Source organism: Ceratosolen solmsi, unplaced genomic scaffold, assembly GCF_000503995.2.
Source record: "Ceratosolen solmsi marchali unplaced genomic scaffold, CerSol_1.0 scaffold43, whole genome shotgun sequence".
NCBI lineage: Eukaryota > Metazoa > Arthropoda > Insecta > Hymenoptera > Agaonidae > Ceratosolen > Ceratosolen solmsi.
In genome coordinates this window covers 1,003,016-1,025,935 of record NW_011948431.1, presented here as the reverse complement: position 1 = coordinate 1,025,935, position 22,920 = coordinate 1,003,016, and the positions used below count along the sequence as shown (strand labels likewise).

Below are 22,920 nucleotides of genomic sequence, written 5' to 3'. Positions count from 1 at the left end.
TGCAACTGTTCAAAATTTTTCAATTACTACTTTTCAATTATAAAAATATGTTTATGACATAAACATCTCCTAAATTATACGTATATATTTGCAAATCGGATCGCTAATCTCTCAGACGGGAATAACAATAAATACTTGTTAACGCTTTTCTTATCAGAAGACTCGAAAGTTCATTAAAGACTGAACAATATTTTTCACTTAAAATATTGGAAAAATCATGTTCGTCTTCTTTAGTTAGCATTTTTTTGTCTTCATCTAGGGTGACACAAGCACAATGGTATGAATGTTTGTATCTATGCGTTTGTATAATACGCCAATGATCCATATTTTCTACGTAATTTCATGGATAATGATAATGATGAAATAACGGATATATTGTATATCCATGTTTTATGTTGTTACGAGCTTGAACATATTTAAACTATTGTAACGAGACGATTAAAGGAAGTTGTGAAAGCTTACGTAATGTGTACAATTAACGTATTATAAGAAACGTAGAATGGAGGGTTTATTTTATCAATAAAAGAAATGAATAGAAGACATTGTTTGGTGTACGTTTATATATAAACGTATTACTCATAAACTTTCATCGTTTTCTACAAATGGCCTTGATATTTATCATTTCATAGTAAAAGTTTTATTAAGATTTCCGTGACGCTATGAATTCGAATCAGTTGATGTCCTTAGGAACCATAATCGCGTTTGAAGTGTTTTTTGTTTTTAAATAGATAAAAGAAATATCCATTTGTATTACTGAAAATATTTCCATTTTCCTTTATGACACTGCAAATCATTACTCATATTTACAAATCTCTACCAGGCGATCGTGTATTATCTAAATGCTGTCTCTAATAAGAACTTCATCTTTGTTTATGTATTCTCTAAACAAAATACGTAATTTATAAATATAAAAATATATTATATTTATGTTTTTATACAGAAACAATTTAGAATTAACGATAAAAAATTCTGATTATGTAGCATATAATATAACATATGGTATTGCTTGTTTTAGTAGTTAGTTAATTGAAGCTGAACTTGATTTTAGAGTGCTATTAGAATTTAATAATTATAAAATATATCATTATAAGTTTATTATGACAATACATTATCATTATATTTATTTTTATCATTATATTTATTATATCATTATAAGTTTATTATGACAATACATTATTTATTACATATGAATTATTGTGCACGAAGAAGAAAAAAAATATATATATAATTTCTATTTCTTTATAATTACAATTTATGTAATTATATAGCTTATTTAAATACATTTGGAAACTATTCATATAAGATATTATTTCATTAATTATTTCATCATTATTAGCGGATATACATTTACAATATTTACAATATTCTAAAAAAATAAAATCAAATTTAAAGTCAGAATTATGCATTATTGATGAATGGCAATACCATTTGCTTAGATTATGTTTTAAATTGTTTAATTTACTATTATAGTATAACTTCCGATAAAAATTATCTTACATTTTATTATATTAAACATTTACATTAAAACAATGAGTCACCAGTGATATAAAATTCATTTCACAGAAAGGAGAATATTTACTCTAGCGAGCGTGCAATTTCATTGGGGGGGGGGGATAAAATAAATAAAACTATCAATAAATTTCATTCTCCAAAATAAATGCAAATAAATATAATTCATTGTACCATATTATAATTTAGATTATTTCTATATCTAGTTTTAACTAACAAAATTCGCACAAATATAAATAATATAAGTAATGTCGTGTTACGCTCCATTTTTATGAGATTACTTGACGAACACGTTTTTAAGGAGTAAAAAAACCTTGTAAGGAAAACGTCACTTGCAAGCGTACGTAACAAGACAACATTGTGAATTTCGTTATGGCTTGTTATTATTAGCACGATAGATAGAAATATAACAAGGAACAACGAGAAATAAAAATATATTAACTTTTTTCATAAAGGTGCGCCGCCTATGTGTTTATTTAATTTCCGAATGTGGCGAGACATTTATGTGCTCATATGGTTATCTAATAAGTAACAAAGCAAACACACGTCGGATATTATCGGTTAAACAAATTCGATCGTTTGAGTCGAAGGTGCAGAATAGAGAATTTTTTTACCGTATCGATTTTTAGGCTTCTGTCGATTGTCGAGAGTATTGGGCTAAAACTCGCCGTATTAAGGCTTTTTCGAAGTGTTTTTAATAATTTTGTAGTTGCACCTAAGAACGCGGTGAGAAAGTAAAATTTTACAAGCAGCTAAGGGCTTTTACAGGTATAGATATATCGGCACTTTTACTTGACAAAATTTCTTTTTATTCTTAGATCTTTGTCTAATAAATTAAGATAATTCAACGATAGATGCGAGCAATAGAGTTCATAAAAAAAAAAATAATGAAAATTTTTAAATAAATACGGCATAGCTGATATAAATAATTGTAATATTAAATATAAATACATTTGTAAGCATTTACAGACTTTACAAAAGAGACTATTGAATATTACATATTTTCAACAAATATACAATATTGAGTAAACATTGCTTAAGCAATCTTTATTAAGTAAACATCTACTTAGCAAAATCTGAAATATGTTACATTGCTTTTGTATAGAATATAATATACTACGTCCTTGTACAGCTTAAACCAAATTAAATTGTACAGTTCACTAAACGATAATAAAATGTTTTTTTTTTGGGCTTCTTTTACACAGTACACTTTCTCACACATTGACAAGTATGTAAATTTCTTTTAACGCAATTTATAACGAAAAAATTAAAATACATATATTTATGATAATTTAAACTATTTACGATATTTTTTTTTCTTTTGTTTTAAGATAAAACAAAATATATATTGTTGCATTAAAGAAAAATCTTGATTAATTAAAAGTAATATTTTTTTTCCGATGATTATTAAATTTTGTACTTACGAAGTTTTCAATTAATATATAAATTGAATATTTAAATAAAGCATAAATTTTTATGCAATTATTGTAATTTTAATGCAAAATTAAGGTATTGCAAAAATATATTTTGCAAATTTTTTTTTTTTTTTTTTTTTTTTTTTTTTTTTTTTTTTTTTTTTTTTTTTTTTTTTTTTTTTTTTTTTTAGCAAACATATTTTAAATCTAAATAGATTTCACTAATAATATAAAATCCCTGCCTTTATACAACATAATACAACTTTATTAGGATGTACGTAATATGTGTGCGTGCGTGTGTGCGTGCGTGTGTGTGCGCGCGCGTGTGTAATTTAACCTATTTACAACTATTATAAAATAGATATTCGATAATATTACAATACTTATTTATAAAATTATTTTATTAAAAAAAGTTTGTAAAAAAGAAACCTGATTTGTTTACTTGAAATTTGTGATATCGAGAATGTGCTTTGCGGCATTGAGTTTCAAATGCCAGAATTTTAGTACAATGCCAGTGACTGGTATGAAAAATGAGTTTAAACTCATCGATTTATGTATATAGAAAATTAATAAAAAAAAAAACTCTGACAAAAAGTAAAATATGTAAGCGGATTCACATGTGAAAGACAAAATGAAAAAATGCGATCATGTCGGAAAAACTTATAGACTTCTGCTCGGTTATAAATTTCATTGTTATTATTTATGTCATGGCGAATAATAAATAATAATAAATAAGGTCTTGCGTACACGGAATCGTATGAATACGTGTAAATATAAAGAACTCTTTCATAGATAAAAGCAAAGGACGTAAGTAGCCGACAAATTGATTGATAAATTAAACGTTTATTATGGCTGAGCAGTGTATTAGAATTGTTAAGGTAAGAAGGAGTGAGAAACGTAGTATAGGCCAAATACAATCATTAGACTTCAATAGATAAAAATTTGCGTCATAATAACGGACCAAGTGGAGTGACTCACCGTGTGTCTGGGTGTATGATTCCAGGAGCGAGGAACTAAAATTTTTTAACCTCAGATCGCAAAGTTTTACCTGATAATATTTTCAATAAGTGAAAATCAACTTGTCGAGGTTTCGTTGACGAATATACACATAAGATGTACATTGGTATCTCCTTTTAGAACAATGAAAAGTCACAATGTTTTTATCTAAACATCGTACTTGCTCATATAAATCATAAATAACAATGTCTTGTATTTAATATTAAGTGCCGATATTACCATAAATTCTCTTATAAATGCATTTGATATACATCATCACGATAAATTCTTTATATGTTTAAAATCTAATATATATTTTAATGAATTTGTAATTGTGTTATACTTAATTATAGCTTTTTATAATGCATATGGTTCTTTCGAAGTTAAAAATTAAAAATATTGTATTAAAATTGATCATTAATAAACACTATTTAAGCGAAAATTCAGCTCAATATTATTGGATTATTATAAAAAATAAGGATCGAAAATTATTATGCGTTGCATTATTCTACCTAAATGTAATGCATCGATATATCTTTATCAAATATTAATATACTGTCCTATTCGCGTTGAAGGCTTTATCGAAAATTATTAATATTCAACTTCCAACTGCCAGACTGATTAAATTTATTATTCAAATAATTTCTTCCTTCAGTCTTAATATTTTATTACTACAAATGAGGATAGACGATTTTAAGCAGAGTGTTTTTATAAAAATTATGCAATTATTGCATAAAGCTCGTGTCTATTATTTATTATAAAATTCAATTTGATATTGTTTATATTAAATGGAGGCTACGAAGCAACATTTCATTACATTTTAACAATTAGTTTTAATAAAAGATAATTAATATTCATTCATAAATCCCTCAATTCACACGTATAATATGAACACGTGCGAATGTACCGACACACATATACGACGATTCGTATATCTCTACGCGTTATTTAGGCGCATGGAAAAGTAAATAGACCACTGCATACGAATGCACGCGTGTCTAATTTGCAAAGATTTTGTTAGATGTGTGTATACGAGCACATGGCACACATAAAGGCATTAGCAACGTACATGCTCATTAATTATATATCGACGACTATATATGCCGTATAAACTTTTGCATGCTTACACATCTGTACATACTGGCATTAGATACGAGAGTCGACACATGCAATAACATCCTATTATTTATGCACCCATCTATACTTTCACGCATTACCATACATTTTCACATATTTTCACGCATTCATATCGCAGATGTATAGAAATTCATAAATTTTAACCTCTAAATATGCTACAGGCACGCACACACCCACACACATAAACACACACACACACACACACACACACACAAACACGCATAAACACTCGCGCACACACATTAGACTATTGTATTACATATTTATTTATTGTATGGTTTACCTACTTGCGTAGAATATTTATGCAACGATAACGTGGAGAAGACAAGTGCGACTGTAAATGTTAAACAGCAAGTAATTCAGCAAAAAAATAAGAACTTGAACCGAGCGTTCACGAAGACAATCGATCTAAAGAAAATGACAGACTTCGGGCACGAATCATCGATGTTATCGCATTACTACGTCACGTGCATTCGGATTTATAGTGAAATCGTGTACATATTATTAGTTTATGGTTATGAATAAATTCAATAAAGGCATAATTCATTGTTGTTGTCTATTATTATTGGTAATTGTGATATTTGCTTTTATAATACACGTTGCGTTCAGCTAAAAATATACATCTAAAATTAATTCGTTAACGTTGGTGTATAAGACTGCCCTGTCGTACGAATACACACTGTTAATGTATTATTTATGTCGTACACACTCGTTGTCAGTACCAGCTTCGATGGCAATTAATTAATACAATACACATGTGTATGCATACATTTACATAAAAATGTATTTTTTATGTACACCCAGCACATAAATAAATAAATAAATAAATAAATAAATAAATAAATAAATATATATATGCATATATTCATGAAACTCTATTTCTTATTGCTTTATGAAATGATGATTAATAGGTGATAATATGAATTGTAACTTTTCGTTTGAGCACCTCATTCAATGATTATATATGCCGTGGATAGACTGTGATAATAGTTTTGAAATCTCTTATCTGTCCAATCATATATTTAAATAAATTATTTTGTTTTTCATGAAAACTTTAATTATAAAGTATTAATTATATACGTTTTACCAATTTTAGCAATAGAATTTGTCTTTTTCAATTAATTATTTGTATGTAATGACATTATAGTGGAAGTGATTTATGGATTGATTTAGGAATAAACAATAAGAAATAATAAAAACTTAGGAAGGCTGTTACTGTCAATGGAAAAATTGTTGATTATAAGATACATTTTAATAAATTAACAGTTATCAAAGTGGATAAAAATACGTTTCAACGAAATAATGGAGGACATTATCAATCGCTTTATAAATATTCTTTCATACTTTTCTGATCTATTGATTGAGTACGATTTTTCAATACAATATATTAGTTAATTTTTAAACTGAAAGTATTACTTTTTTTCTTTATGTAAATTACCATTTAGATTTTACTTAATTTTTTAGATCAAATGATCTTCATAAATTACAATAATATATAACATTATGATAAGACTAAATTTACTTAATTCAACGAAATTAATAATATTCTGATTTTGACATATTACATTAAAAATAGTAGAAACTACAAAAGTTTTTAATATTTATTAATTCTTCTATAAATAAACTCAATAAATTGTTGCAATATTGTCAAAATATAATACTTATTACATATATAGTTGATAAAATTTTTATAAATAAAAAGTAAATAAAATATAAATAAAAATATAAATAAAAAAAATATAAATAAAAAGTAAGTATTCATAACGTATATATTCCATTCATTGATATGATATTTCATTAATATCATTATATATATGGACATAATGACACGAAATTAATATTAAATAATGTAATCATTTCAATCAATTTAATAATTGTAATGGCCGGCAAACAGAACAAATATTTATTTGAGGATGTGCGAAATAAATGTCAAAAAGATAAAAATAATTAACTTTTATTGTAAGCAATACAAAATCTTTTGCAGGAAAACAATTTATCTAAATAATTTTTCTATTTTAAAACATTGTATTGTACTAACTTATGAACATTTTCTAGTTATTTTACAATTTGTCCAGTCAAAAAAAAAAAAAAAAAAAAAAAAAAAAAAAACAATATCTTTTTTAAGACGTTATTTTATCTAATAATATAGGTACGTGAAATTTTTTATGTATGATTATCTTAAACGATGCTTACATATGTCATGTTTTTATATAAAAGGTGATATCATATAAAAATATGATCATAGCGGGTGACTAATTAAATAAACGTAAGTGTTGGTTCCTCTTCATTCGCTAATTTACTTGCAATATACTTTGGTTTCTTATGGTAATACAAATATCTAAAATATAGTGATATCCAGGTATAAACTATATATAATCAATATACTTATCAACAAGATCATATTATCAATTGCTTCAAATATATGCTTACACTATATTATTTATGTATCATTTTAGCTTTTATCGCATTATATCGCTTGTCGCTAATTTATAATTATTCAAAATGTACAAAATTTTAAGTTTATACAAATATTTCTCTAATTTAACGTACAAAAATCTAAAAACTTAATTCTTTTCAATAAAAACGTATTATTATTAATGGAAATTAATTTGTTGCTACTATGGTAATTTAATGAACTTTAATTTCTAAATTGCAATAAGTAAATGATTCGTTGAATTCTGTTAATTGAAAAGAGCATATAAACTCAATATTATAAATGATATGGCACGTTGATAGACTGAACGAGTCGTCAATCGTATAAAATGTATATATGATATTTACTTTGGATTTATAAACTTGCAAGGCACGTTTGAGTCCTTCAAAAGAACTTCCAGACCGGAAATTCATACATCCTTTATAAAGATTTCTTACATGTTTACGGATGAATAAATTTCAACGATAAATTTCATTTAACGAAGACAAAATTTGAAGGTATTCCAATATCGTTACATTATTCATTTTAATCGATACAATACATAATTATATTGTGATGAGACGATGTGACAATATGTAAATATTGCTTTTCTAATATCTATAATCGTACTAAAGTACTTTGTTATATGTATAATTAAAATTATAAGCAATTAATTTTTTAGAAGATCATTCGCTTGTATAGTTGTATTTTCTCTAATATTTAATATCTTGTAGAAATTTACGTTCGTTTTACGAAATTTACATTTCGTAATATTTCATTTTTATTGCTTTCCAAAGTTATTTATTAAATTTTTAATTTATAATGAATTTAATTATGATATCATTTGATTTTATTTGCTTGACATGAATATTCAAGCATGATAACATGTAACACCGTATAATACTAGTTTGCGAGTAATCTTTTGCTATTCGACGATGCGATCTCATCTTTATAATGATCGTATAATGTTTATACATAAGAATTTAAAAAAATTTATTAATTTCGTTACTAAAAAACATAAGTTTTGAGATATTACTCAGTAAATCTGTGCATGAGTAAATCTGAAAAATGTTATATTCAAACTATTTAATTTAATAGCTTAGTAAATATTGCTTATTTACCTTTACCTAATTGTTCGATAAAATATACATTTTTGGTTTTTAATTTATTAATATATATATATATATATATATATATATATATATATATATATATATATATTTAATCTTAATTAAAATTTATTTATACTCCAAGAAAATCATACTTTATAAAGTTCGTTAGTTTCCTTCACATTGTTAATATATTAACTGAAGAGAAATCGGCCTCCAGTTATAATTGGTCCGCGATTATTAAGATTTTCTTGCTCCTAGCCTATTTTATTTTATCACTTTATTACGTTGATCATTATTGATTTTATTACATTATAACTATTATAATAGCATATTGTTATGTAAAACTGTTAAAACCCGGTAAAATATATAAGTGCAAAATTGTCGTCCGTTGTCGTCTATTTCGAGAATCAACATTCATTAATTTTGATGTTAGTCTTCAATTAACCAGACAATTTGTTATTCGCTTGTAAATAGCATATAATATAGAATAATTATTGATATTTTTTATCTTGATCAGCCATGACAATTCTTTGTTACGAACAGCTGCGAATAATGGAAAATGTTACAATATTATTTCACTTCTGTTTATTAATATATGCATTATAAGAATTCTTGGCAATGCTTAAAAAATTAATGACTGGTAATTTGCGTATTTTACAATAATTTTTAAAATGTCTAACCAATTTATTATACAATGGCAAAATCTTTCATTGTCATAGCTGACTTTTCTCTTGCTCTGGTAATACGTAATTAAAATATCCTAACAGCGTCGATATATAATTATGAAATGGCAATCTTTATTTGACTATCTCTAAGCGTATGAAGGCAAAGGACGTTATTCTCTGGTGGAGACGTCCAAATTGACTCTCATTACTATACATTGGACTATACAGTCTAAACGTTAATGTTTTGAGCAAATTCGTATGCATAACTTTCTCTTTTGAAGCGTAGCCTAGCGTTTCATGAAAAACTAGATACAATTCAAGAAAGTTTCTGTCACCATGTACATAGCATTTATTAAATTTTTTAATTAACGGATTTTCTCTTTCGTTAATTATGCACTAAAGTTTTGGATACAAACGTCGATCGTTCCTCGTTTGTCCATCTTCATTGGCGTTAACTTTATCCATATACACCATTTCCGTCTTCTTTTGTAAGGAATCCGTTTTATTTGATTTATTCTAGAAATAATCATAAATATAATATCCGTTCAGAATGAGTAAATATTTACTTTTAAGAGTTTACGCGAAAACACACAAACACACAAACACACACACACACACAAAAAATATTAAATCTCATTCACCAGTAATGTCTATATAGAGTAATGTCTATATAGAGATAATGTTTTTACGAATACATTAAAAAATTTGTAATAAATCTCTATATTAGCCCGTTATTAAATTTGGAACAAAATGGTTTCGAAAACAAGGGACAGAACAATTTTAAAAATCAAAATAAGCTTATAACACCGTTTCATATTATATTATACAATAATCGAAAATAATTTGCTTTTAAAGAAAAAAAATTGATTTTTTATCACTTTTCTTTATTCACTTTTCTCCGTGACCGTCAATTGCTATTATTCGATTATCTATTAAATGTATCTTGAATATTTTAATAAAAGATAAAGAAAAAATTTTAATTATTTAAAATTTTATTTTACACTAAATACATATATTAAATTTAACTTAATTTAACATAATTAGCAATGTGTTTGTCATTATATTTTTATATCGTGTACATATTTCATTTATAGTCTTAAAAAATATTAAATTTTGTATTTCACGTCAGTATATTAATTAAAAATTAAAATATAGAAATTAATTATAGATAAACAATATAAAGATATATTGGGTCATTAATTTTTCAGGTAATTAATCAGAGGAAAATTTGGTGTACTAATTTTTCTCTAGAATCGTACACTACTGAAATAATTATCAATAAAAGCAAATTTATTATACTCAAAATTTTAATTTATTTACAATCATTTTATTATTATTTATGTTTTACCAATTGACATATTGACATTTTCATTATCTACATTAAGAACTATGTAAATTTAACATCTTTCATTTTTTTTTTTAATTTTGTAAATGTTTTAATTTTGGAAAAATTTGTACAATTATTTCATTTTTATTGAAGTTTTTGTATTGAGAGAGAGAGAGAGACAGAGAGAAAAAAACCACAAATTATTCATACCTGGCACAATCTCCGACGATTATTTACGTAATATATTACAACCACACTAAAGAGAATAAGAGAACCGATGAGCATCAGGACTAACCCCGTGTACATTGTAATTGTTGGTAAATTTAATAGTAACTGCAAATTTCCAACTAATTCATTTGGAATTTCAACCTTCATATTGAACCAGAATATTGGAAAATATATCGTAGGAACATTTTTAAATAACCTAAAATGAAAGTAATAATGAATAATAGTAATTATAAAAGATATGCATTATGTAAATTGTGTAAAATTCAATATCTCCAGTCAAATTAGAAAAAAATATAAAACTTTAAATGAATAAAGCGATCTCGGTTACAAATGTATTTTCATTGCGTTAAATATGAAAATACGTGGTGTTAAAATTTTTTAATTTTTCTATACGCTTTTCGAATACTTAATTAATATCTAATAATTAATCAAATAAAATTATAATAACTTTATTATTTTTATAGAGTATGATCGATAAAATGTATTTTAAATACAACTTTACAATTTTTGGCAAAAAGAATAGAGAGATAAAATTTTCTTGAATTTATAATAATCGTCTTACGAATGGATGTAATAATATTTAAATATTTTTACTATTTCATACAGTTTGTAGAATTATTTTAATTTATAAAAACCATGAAATTTTAAATAAAAATGATTTAATGTTAATACATGAAATATCAAAATTTTATAAGCTTATAAAATAAATTTGAGACATAATTATTAGTTTCCAATGGTATAATAATACACTAAAAAGGAATATTATTATTTAACTTTGAATTCAACTGTAATTGTAATTAGTAATGGAAAAGGGTAAAATTTGTAAATTCGATTTTGGAATAATTTTTTTTTTTTTTTTTATAAACTATAGCTATATAAAAATAATTTTTTTATACGCTAAAGGACTATTTTTATTAAGCGTCAATGTCGAATTGATAAAATCTTTTTACATATCGAATTTATATATATATTGAGTTCTTAAACGCTTGTGCGTTTGTTACTTTTCTAATGTTTATTACAATTTTTATAATAAAAAAGGTTTTTTTTTTTTTTTTTTTTTTTTTTTTTTTTTTAATAATGCACAGCTCAAATGGATTTTATAAAATTTGTAACCATATCGTGTGGTAATCACGTATTATCATCCATAAGACGAATATTCATATTTACTCTCTATATCAATATAGATACATTGAAATTTCCTTACGACACGGTCTTCGATGACTGTAATAAAATATTAACTTGTAATCTAGCTGCTACGTTTATTGGAATACCGGTCGTCTAAAACAAAAAAAAAAAAAGACAGATAAATGGGTGGTCATAAGTAGAGGCGAAATTGATAAATCGTCAAGTTTGGCAATGGATTGACGAGATATTTTTATAAGTCGGTGGTATCGCTGATTATTTTCAGGATGGTAAGAATGGTAAGAAATATAGAGAAATATTTTGATAATGCATTTTTCATTTTTTTTTTTTACAACAAATACAAGCTTTACAGGTTTCTGTAGTTTAAATCAATGCACGAATAATCCCATCTTCCCATCTCCCTCATTACCACATGCCTTTATCACTTCATCCGTTTCGTTCAATGACTACAGAATGCATGGCACACAGTTAATTAAAGGCAGGGAAGAAAATGCGAGCAAACAGGAGCTTAATTAATCAATAGCGTAACGAGTTATCCGAGCAAGAACATTAATAGTCAGGTTTTGGCAGTAGAGTGTAGCAGTGTTTGAGTAAGAGATAGTGTGTGTGTGTGTGTGTGTGTGTGTGTACGTGTGTGTGTACGTGTGTATGTGTGTGAGTGAGAGTGAGAGAGAGAGATAGTGAGTGTCAGTGTGTGTGTGAAGGGGGGGCGAGCGTCGATAAGGGAGGGAGTTGAAAAACCGACTCGTTCCGACGACGACTTACCGGCTCGAGAACGATGTCGAAACTATGATCCTCGGCTTTGGGATCAAGCCCGGTAAAGCGCTCCCTGAGGACGGGGTCGCCCTTGTGAAAGTGAGGTAAACTGACGAAGCCGGGGGCTCCGTAGCGGCAGGCCGTGATGTTTATCAGGCCCATCGGCGAGCACTCGCCATTGCAATAGCAGCGGCCCTCGTTCACCACATCCGGATCATCGTTTTCCACCTCCGGCTTCAGTGTTGTTGGGTCGATAACGAAGAAATCTTCCGTTGTGGTCGTCGGCTCGAAGTACTTGGCCTGCTCGTGCGGGTAACGCCGTCTCGAGTCGTTTCCTAGTGTCGTTTTGCCCATCGAGAACTTGTATCCCTCGATACCCTTGTGACTCACCTTATCCACGAACTCGTACGTCACTGGCCTGCGGTTTTATTCCATTATTTATTTATTTATTTATTTATTTTCCTATCATATCGTTCTATATTAGTGCCACAATTATTATTAACGTCGTCATTACAATTACATGTATGCCGTAACGATATATTGAAATTAGTTCGATAATTATATTCCAATCGTGAATCCCTATTCCCTTCATGTGTATATGTTTACTTTATTTTCAATGTAGTTTGAATGAAATTTTACCGTTCTTCTTCGATATTTTCAATTCTAGTAAAATTATCATTATCGTGAATAAGGGAATGGTGAATAAAGAATTGGAAATTCGCATTGATCTACGAAGCTTCATAGATCCTAAACTTCATAGATTTGATTTAAAAAAATTGAATGCGATGTTAGAAGAAAGCGAAAATACGAATGATTATTGAAAATCTTTATAACTAATAATAATAATAATAATAATAATAATAATAATATACTTGTTAATAAAGTTTCTCGTAAGATTTTAATCTTCTTTTTATATTATATATTTTAAATATAATTCACTGATTTTTCTTATCGTATTTGTTTATGACGTATTGTGCTAACGTCGTATGATCGATTGATTTGTTTCGTTAATTTTCTTTACCTGCAAATATCGGTAGTGAATAGCCTAATATCCTCTTTGGTTCTATACGGAGGCCAAAATTCACCGGAACTTCCTTCAATCGTGTTACAAGGACTTTTATAATACTTTGTTGTATCCTTATAATTCCATAATTTTAATTTTCCAATATTGCTAAGATCATCTACGCCAGTCGCTACGTTACTGTGGCCATCAAATTCAGTCGATCCATTTCTCTGTAATTAATTGTTCCATTCTGTTAGATAGAATATTTCAAATGAAATAATTTACTTACTTACGGTTGATAGATTTTATTCTATTCTCATCGAATTTATTAATCATATAAGTACACAATTTATATTTCATGCTGTAATTTTAGTCGAACTGACAGCTAAACCGTATTCGCTTATTATTGGTAGTTAATGAATTTTCATTTTCTCACTTTGCATTACAATAATTGATGCTCTTTTAACAAAAAAAATTGTTTAACATTTTTAAACACCACTATTGAATAATGATTTTTAATTAAGCGTCGATCATACGACAATAATGTCCTGTATAGTATTAAATATTTATTTATAACTATAATCGTTGAAATAATTGTTTACGTAATATTTATAAGTATTTTTTAATTTTTTACTCGAATTATGCTAATGTAGCATGAAAATTTGCTCGTTTTTTATCGATAATAATAGGCTAAGGAAATCTTGACTCAAAACTAAACAATTTTTAAGATAAACTTGATTGATGATAAATATGATAAATGATAAAATTTCGTAATCAAATAATTTTTACGGTGGCCATCAATTTGCGACGATTTTAAAATTCAGGTGCGATATTCAATTATTAAGTTATGTATAGAAAGAAATTAGCACACGTTATCTGTTCTTGGCTATTTATTCCTCAATGTGTGATGTACATGCGACCTGTGCTATTCAGTGCCAATTTAAAGCGAGCGTCGACGAATTATTCCTGCCCGTTCAACGACCGATCTAAACCATTTGTGCAATGTCAATTAAGCTCGATAAGTCGATAATTAATCGTGTGTTTGGGCTTTCTTAGAAAAATTACATGTTTATTTGCACGACTCTTTTATGATTGGGAACTTAAATTTTGCACCCCAAGTTATTTTCTCGATATTGACTTGGAAATTTTATCACTTAATAAAGCGATTCACGGCCTAGCGGAGTCCGCGTAATTTTATGAAAATAATGAATTACCATGGATTATAATTTATATCGATGTATTGAATTTATTAAGAATTAAGTTTCAAATTTAATTCAATATAAATCTTAGAAGACCAATGCATATTAGAATGTTATCTTACACATGCTTTTATCCGTGTACATGTACGTGTACATAGACGAGCGAGCGCTTATTCTCATTAAGTTTTATAAAATTAATTTTTCCCATATAGCTTTAGTATTTAATCTAGTAGATCTTATTGAATGATTTTATTATTCCATTAATTGTTTATTTTTTAAATATCAAAATTATAGCGAGAAATACAGATTTATTTTTTAATACGAGTTCATTGATTCTGTTTTCCATTAATTTCATGTTATCCATTATATTAATCATAATGATGTTCAACATCTTATTGAGTTAAACATGTAAAATAATAAGTATTTTTTTATTTTTGTTTTTTTCTAATATTATACTTGTATAATTAACGTTAATTAAAATAAGTACGTCAAGACTATTGAATATTGATTATTGAATCAATCAATCGATCAAGACTATTCAATATGAAAAAATACACATACATTTTTAAAAATGTTATATAAATAGTAAAAAAACGTAAGATTTGCATTATTTGCGATTTAAAAAACAGACATTAAAAATACTGAATATTAAACATAATTTCTACTCGATAGTTATTAAAATTATTCTAATCTTAATAATGTAAAATTATATTTCATAAGCGTGGGTTAGAATAGAGATATATATATATATATATATATATATATATATATAACAGAGAAAATATTTTATATTTAACATTCAAATAATATAATATGGATTTGAATCGAAGGTTATACTATTTTTTAATCCTAAAAGAGACAAATTATTTTCTCTGAATTGAAACTAAAGTACTGTTACATAGTACAGTGCTCATGTTTTGAAAAAACGTACCATATAAAACCAACCAAATCGGTCGAATGGTGGAGAGTCCTCGTCCATACCGGACATCTTTCCCATAGTAATAATTTTATCTTCAAAGCCCGTAAAGAGAAGCTCGTCAACTGTTTTCACGATGTAAATTTTATTCGAAAACTGATTTAATACATAAGACAGACTTTGTTGAATCATGAAAGGCCAATATCGAATCTTGTACGCCGCTGACTAAAAAAGAGAATATTTACTAATGATCAAAACTTGTGGTATTTTCCTCGAAATTATTAATCTATGGGTATAAGGAAAAGACAATGTATTAGATGAAAATTCGTTAACTTACCACAGCTACGACATTCAGTTGTACAATTTTATCTTGTAATGTGCCATTACTTTTTGATTCGTCGAAGAACCAAGTCCTACGTTGTAAATAGCTAACCGTACTATTTTCTGGATGAAAAGTTATGTTAACTTTTTCTCGCCTTTCTCTGAAAGAGTAATTGATTGTTCTGTACTTATTTATTTCTAATTAGCCTTATGCTTATATAAAATGACTATATATATATATATATATATATATATATATATATGAAAATTAATTTTCACACAAATGTTCATATATTCTTTAGCACTTTATTTTAAAATTAAATCAAAAAAAAAAAAAACATGAGTTTTATTCAATTGCTTCAACTGTAAAATAGAGCTTAACATTCAGCATTAATTTATGTATAATAACTAAAGTATCGTTAAATTTGATATTAATTTTTTTGAAGTTTTCAATCTAACGGCTACTTGATATTTTTCTACATAATGAATTCCATAATATAATATTAACAAATATATAGAAAGAGCTTGAAAATTGTTACTAGCAGTGCAATTGTGAAATCGTTTTATCATTTTGAAGTTAATTTATCATAAATAATAGTGTAATGACACGACCTATATTCGATAAATTGAGATTGACGTGACAACTAGTCAAGCGTTTGAAGTGTTAGGAATGCACCTTAGATCACGATAATGCTCATTTTGGACAAGGCAACCATTACGTACATGTGCTTAAAATTAAGAGTTATTAGGTTTATTATTATTCACTATATGCAAGCTACTAATTCAATACTTTCAACTTCCTGTCACGCTATTCCCCGAGTAATAATCACACGCAAAATGTACAATTATGTATGAGGCTCTAGCAGCCGATGAAATGTATTTATTTTGTATTCGATTTCATTGCTTTTTATATTTCGAATCAAGTTTCAACGAAAAATTTCACGATCTTTTTTCATCGGTAGTTTTTTTTTTCTTTTTTTTTTTTCTTCTTTTTTCGAGCAAACGTCGCATGTCATGGAATAGTTATTTTATTTTTATGTCCCTGCATTTCCACTCGACTGAATTTAAAACCCTCTAGGATTTAAGTTTTTTTCTGTAATTCTAAGTAACATTGGCAATTAATTCACGATATATAGATGAGCAAAGCTTATTCGGATAATAAATTATTTAAATGTATCTATGCTCGTTGAAAATATTACAATTACGCTTAATGAATGAATATTCTATATAATATATTATTATACTTTGCGTGAATCTCAAATAATTTTAAGTGTGTTTTTGTAAATTGATTTAATATAGAAGAACAGCGATGACAATAGAAAATGATAAAAAAAATAAAAAAAAAAAAATAAAAAAAAAAAAAATAAAAAATTTTAAGTTAATAATAAATTACATATTAATCGTTAATATTTTTTCTAATGCTCTAATACTTAGCATATTGTTCTTAATCATTACTATTTAACATTTTTCTATTGAGTTCTCATAAAAGATTTTACTTTTAAGCTTAATAATCAATGTTATAAATTTTTACGATGAGCTATTCAGACATTTCGAATTCATCGCTGATTCAATATTTCGTACAACACATTTCGGTGTTTAATAGATAAGATTTCAATCTTCTCTTGAAAAAGGTGAATATTCCATTAATATCGACTAAGAGATTGGATAAGAAGTTAAATCAGTACTGAAAATTGAGTAAAATTTTATATTCCTTTATATTTCCCATTGAGCCAGTACTTGCCAAATAATATTCATGTGATTCATAATTACTTGATTAGATCCAACCATTCAATATTATAAAAATCTAATGTAAATTAATACAATATAAATAATGATATGCTTGAATAAATAAAATTATATGTATAATTATATATGTAACATAGGTTGCAACATTTGTATACGTTACGTTTTCATTAAATTATTTCCTAGGCGAATTATTATTCGATTTTATTTAAAACTTACAATCCAATATATTTTATTATTAAAAATGAATAAATCCTTATTAGAATTATGAATTACGTGTATATATGTGATTGTTGATTATTAGAAAAAAAAAAAAAAAAAAAAAAAAAAAAAAAGATAATTAAACGTTTGTAATTTAAACAATTGTTCCATCTATTTAAAACGTGAATATTATCGAATAAATTGCTTATTAATTTCATATTTGTAATGTAAATATTTGTAATTTACAAACTGAGATTTACATTATTCACTTGAATTTATGTTATTGAATTTATTTCAATACATGTTCATCAGATCTACAATAATTGTACGATGAAGAATTTTCTTTACAAGATTATCCCTAAGTCATGCTTTATGCATTTTATTTAAGATTTTTAGTTTTCCAACAATTAGATTTAAATTGTAATTTTTAACATTCGGTAGCCTAGACGCTTGTGCTTCAGAGCAGTGTCGTTATATTTTTTTCATTTATTTTTTGTACACAAAAAGTATCTACGTAGACATCTTAAAGGGAAAAGTATGATTGATATATTATTAACTGCGAAGATAAAATAAACATATCAAGTCAAATTAAGTTTATGGAAAAACATTTATATACGATGATAAAGGGACTAACGTAAATGAAAGTAATATAAATTGGAGGATACGTGTTAAGATTCTTAATATGATATTATGATGGGTAGGATTCTTGAAATCCTTCGAGTATAAAATTGCTTATTATTAATCATGAAAATGTATTCGATTCTTTGAAAAGATGAAAAGATGTTGGTAACTAAACAAATACTTGCAAACTTGCTATTGTCTGTCAAGAAGCCAATTATCATACTTAAAATTTGTGTTGAAATTTTTTTCTCAAATTACACTAATGGATGAACGTCTAACTAATGTCTGCTGCTATTACGCTACGTCTTCTTACTAGAAAAAAGTAATTAATTAGTCAATTAATTCATGAAGTTTTAGCATTCGGTCGCCTACACGCCCAGTCGTGTATAGTCGGCCAGTCTGGATAGATAAGTGAATTGTCTTATTGTTCATCAAGATGTCAATACAGCAAGGTTAACCGTTTCCTCGTCGTTAAAAATTGCTTATTATTATTAGTGCTTGTTTAAAATTGAGTTCTACGAGCTATCACCGATTACGTATATTCATGAACCTATATTGGAGGCTAGAGTGCGGGTAATTAAAGACTGTGTCTATCAACGATAAATACGCAGATGGAATCATGTCGCTTACATTATGTCTGTATTAACTCGGTACTTAATAGTTTCTTCGTGAATTATTCTTTTGGAGATGCATCGATGAGTAATTGGTGCGATAAGCAATTTTTCGAAACGATTAACATTAATATCCTTTCATTCCTGCCATTTCAAACGATCAAACGATTATTTGCCGGTATTTGATTAGTTATATATTAATGTTGAATAATGTTGATAACATTTCAATTCAATCGACAGATTTAACATAAGATTATTAAAAATATGTCAGAGTGCTTATATTAAAAAAAAAAAAAGGTACAAATGATGTAAAATATATGTATCCTGAATATAGAGTACATATACTATTCATTGATAAAAATTATCTACTTTTCATGTCCATTTTATCAAATTCTTTATTCTTCTTGTGCATTTCAATTATATAATTTACTTAAAAAAAAATTTCTGAATATATCCATTGTTAATAAATAAAATGATTCAATTATTCAATCTTTTACGCACTGTGGCTTCGTCATAAACCACAGATTACAAAAAAAAAAAAAAAAAAAAAATTGATTTGTTAATTTGTTGTCTAAGGATATTCAATATTACCAATAGCTATCCAGTATATATTTAAGTATATAATTGTTAGAATTTATTAAGTAGAATATCTTATTAACCGAAGCAATTCATAAATAATGGCATATTTTTAATCGAACTTCAACAAAGCTTTTACGGCAAGATGATTGTTTCTTTTTCTTTTCTTTTCTTTTTTTTCTTTTTTTTTTTTTATTTTTATTTTCATTCCTAAGAGATTGGAAGTAATTAATATTTTATTTTGTAAATATTTCCTATCTCAATTTTAATAAGAATTAGATAACGTTTAAGTTAGATAAACAAGATTGAATCACAATTTTCATTGTCTATTGCATGTGTAGGTAATGCGGTTGGATTTTGGTTTCATGTTACACATTATCGAATACACGTGCTCAATAATCCGAATACCTCCTGACCTTCTAACATTGTATTTAACATTTTTTAGTTGAAACTATCATCAAAAAGCAGTACTGTTCGCACTATTTTTATCAATAACTTTTTTAAACGAATATCGACGTATTAAAAGAAAAAAACTTTTTTTTTCTACTAAAACTACTTTTTTCTTCTTTTTAGTTCTTTTTTCTTCTTTCTTTCTTTTTTTTTTTCTTTCTTTTTTTTTTCTTTCTTTCTTTTTTTTTTTTTTGTTTTTTAGATTTTACTCACTCATTATCGAGATATGTTAAATAATGTTAAACAATATGGGTATGAACATTTTTATTAACTAGTAATTTATAATGCTTATGATTCTCGGATAATATATATTGTACTATTTATATGTTTTGTAATGCAAATTATTCTTCAAATTTCAAATGATGCATGGAAAAAATAATAGAATTTCGCTATTTTCATTCGCTGTACATTGAAGTAACGAAAACTACTGAAATTTTAAAAGCTTCATCTACTCTCATATAAATTACAATTTGTCTAAATATACTATTAAAAGGCGAATTAAAAGTGTTAAATCTCTTTAATCGACTAACATTGCATTAATTTAAAATAGTATAAATATCAACTTGATGATTCGTTCGACATTATGTGTATGTGAAAAATATAATAAGTAAAATTTTTTAATCGCGTCATTTCGATTAACGAACAAAACATTTTCTATTATATCCCTAAATTAAAAAAAAATTACACTTATCTAAATAAATAAGATATATCGATGCAAAAATTGTTCAATTAGCTTGTACAGGCAACTTTTTATATTATAAAGTTTGATATGAACAGCTTGACTTTTTAAGTTTTATTGAGCAATTGTAGCGGTAAATAAATATAAAAAGTTGGCTTTCAGCTTGCGACAGACCAAAACAGTCCAGAAAGTAACTATCAGCAAGTAGCGACCTATTTCTTCTGTATGGCTCCTTCAATTGTATGACTAAATTTTCGAATGTACATAATTGTACAATTACTGTAACAATGCATCACTTCTACCATTATATTATCCTGTTGTGATTTTAAATTATTTTCTTTATTAAAATGTATTATGAACGGAAATTTTCATGGATATTATTTATTATTCGAGTTTACCAAAGGAGTAAGCTTAATATCACATTACTTTAGCAGTTTTATAGTTGTGCTAATTTAAATATGGTGACATGTGACATATAGGATGAAAAATGGAACAAATATCTACTGTTATTTTTGAATAGATGATTCATCTGGATTCGATCAAATCTTACTTGCAAGATTAGCTTCAATTTTCATACTCTGTATTTTTCTAATCTAACATCATAAATTATTATATACAATAATTAATAGCTTCATAAATATAATAAACAATCTCGAATCTTAAGAAGATGTTTAGAATACTATCTATGTGTGCTGGTTTTTGTTAGTAAGTAACTATTGTCATTGATAGTAATTGGACAAGTGACATTATTATTGTTGTCATTCAGTCTGGATTAAAAAATATTGATCGCTTGAATTAATAATAAAGAAAATGCTTACATAAAACTATATGGTCCTAGTTGAACTAAATGAATTTTCTTCTCTGGGTCCATAAGATCTTCCGGGTTCGTCCAATTAAAAAAATAAACATCTAAATTTGTTGACATAGTCTTCGTGTCTTTCCATATTTCATAGCTCTTAGAATCTGGCGATAATGACAATGCCTGTAAGAGTATTATATATATATATATATATATATATATATATTAATAATGAAGAATATAAGAAATGGGGCAATGGCATAAGAGGAGCTGTAATTTATAACGAGCAATGTTTTTTCGAAATTATCCTCAGCTTTGTACTATGAATGAAGTATATAAATGATTGGATAAGGCATAGCAGGAAGTAAGAGTAAAAGTCAAAGTACGTTGAATAGATATTTACACTATGCGTTAGGTTTCAATATCTTTCTCAATGCAGTTATTTCTGTACGTTCATCTGATAAATACATTTTCTTCTACAAAGCTTTATTAAATAAGACTCTGCAAACATAATGCAGTTAACATTGTGTATAAATGACATATAATATATACAAACGTAGGAGTCGTGATTTTCATGGAAAAAGCAATGTTTTTTTATGTTTGCAAGTGAATTTTTAATATTCGGTGTTAAAGTTATCTATATTAAAAGGGCAGAGAGAGAGAGAGAGAGAGAGAGAGAGAGAGAGAGAGAGAGAGAGAGAGACGAATAAGTAAAATACTTGCTTAAGTGTAAATGCAAAATACAAATATTGATAGAGTAGCCAAATCGAATAGTGTCGTCGGTAATGAAAAATTTAGGTGCTTGAAACAATAAATTTCGAAAAAATACATTAAAATATCGGAGTTTAATGAGCTAATAGGCAAATTGGAAAATTTCGCTCTACCACCAATAATGCAAGTATAGACTGTAGGAATAAATAAATTATACCAGAGCAGGGCTTTCTGCATGAAAATTATCGTTCATATTCGGCAAAGCATCATAGCAGAGGAGTGATGGCAATTAGGAGGGTCAAGAAAAGGGGCTGTGTGCGGTGTAGGGTTACATGGTCTTGTGACTAGGTGGGGTCGCGGGGGAGGGGCGATTGCCGGTTGGGTGGTTG

At 26.7% G+C, this 22,920-nt stretch overlaps 1 protein-coding gene across 1 annotated transcript; it reads right to left on the bottom strand.

Annotated features, from left to right (window-relative positions):
- Window positions 1-9,222: 9,222 nt before the first annotated feature.
- Window positions 9,223-22,784, bottom strand: LOC105364241 (protein croquemort). The gene is made up of 9 exons (XM_011502127.1): window positions 22,749-22,784; window positions 21,840-22,003; window positions 16,157-16,301; window positions 15,835-16,044; window positions 13,723-13,934; window positions 12,711-13,119; window positions 12,007-12,080; window positions 10,785-10,998; window positions 9,223-9,763 (listed from the first exon to the last, which is right to left on the bottom strand). The coding sequence occupies exons 1-9, from the start codon at window positions 22,782-22,784 to the stop codon at window positions 9,644-9,646; spliced, it is 1,584 nt and encodes a 527-aa protein (XP_011500429.1). The 3' UTR covers window positions 9,223-9,643.
- Window positions 22,785-22,920: the final 136 nt, after the last annotated feature.

Bases quoted from the DNA above. Each gene is read 5' to 3' on its own strand.
- LOC105364241 (XM_011502127.1), bottom strand. From the start codon at position 22,784: ATGAACGATAATTTTCATGCAGAAAGCCCTGCTCTG. The intron at 16,045-16,156 runs GTAAGTTAACGA...TCTCTTTTTTAG, and splicing joins AACTGAATGTCGTAGCTGTG to TCAGCGGCGTACAAGATTCG. The intron at 13,120-13,722 runs GTAAAGAAAATT...ATAAAACCGCAG, and splicing joins TTCACTACCGATATTTGCAG to GCCAGTGACGTACGAGTTCG.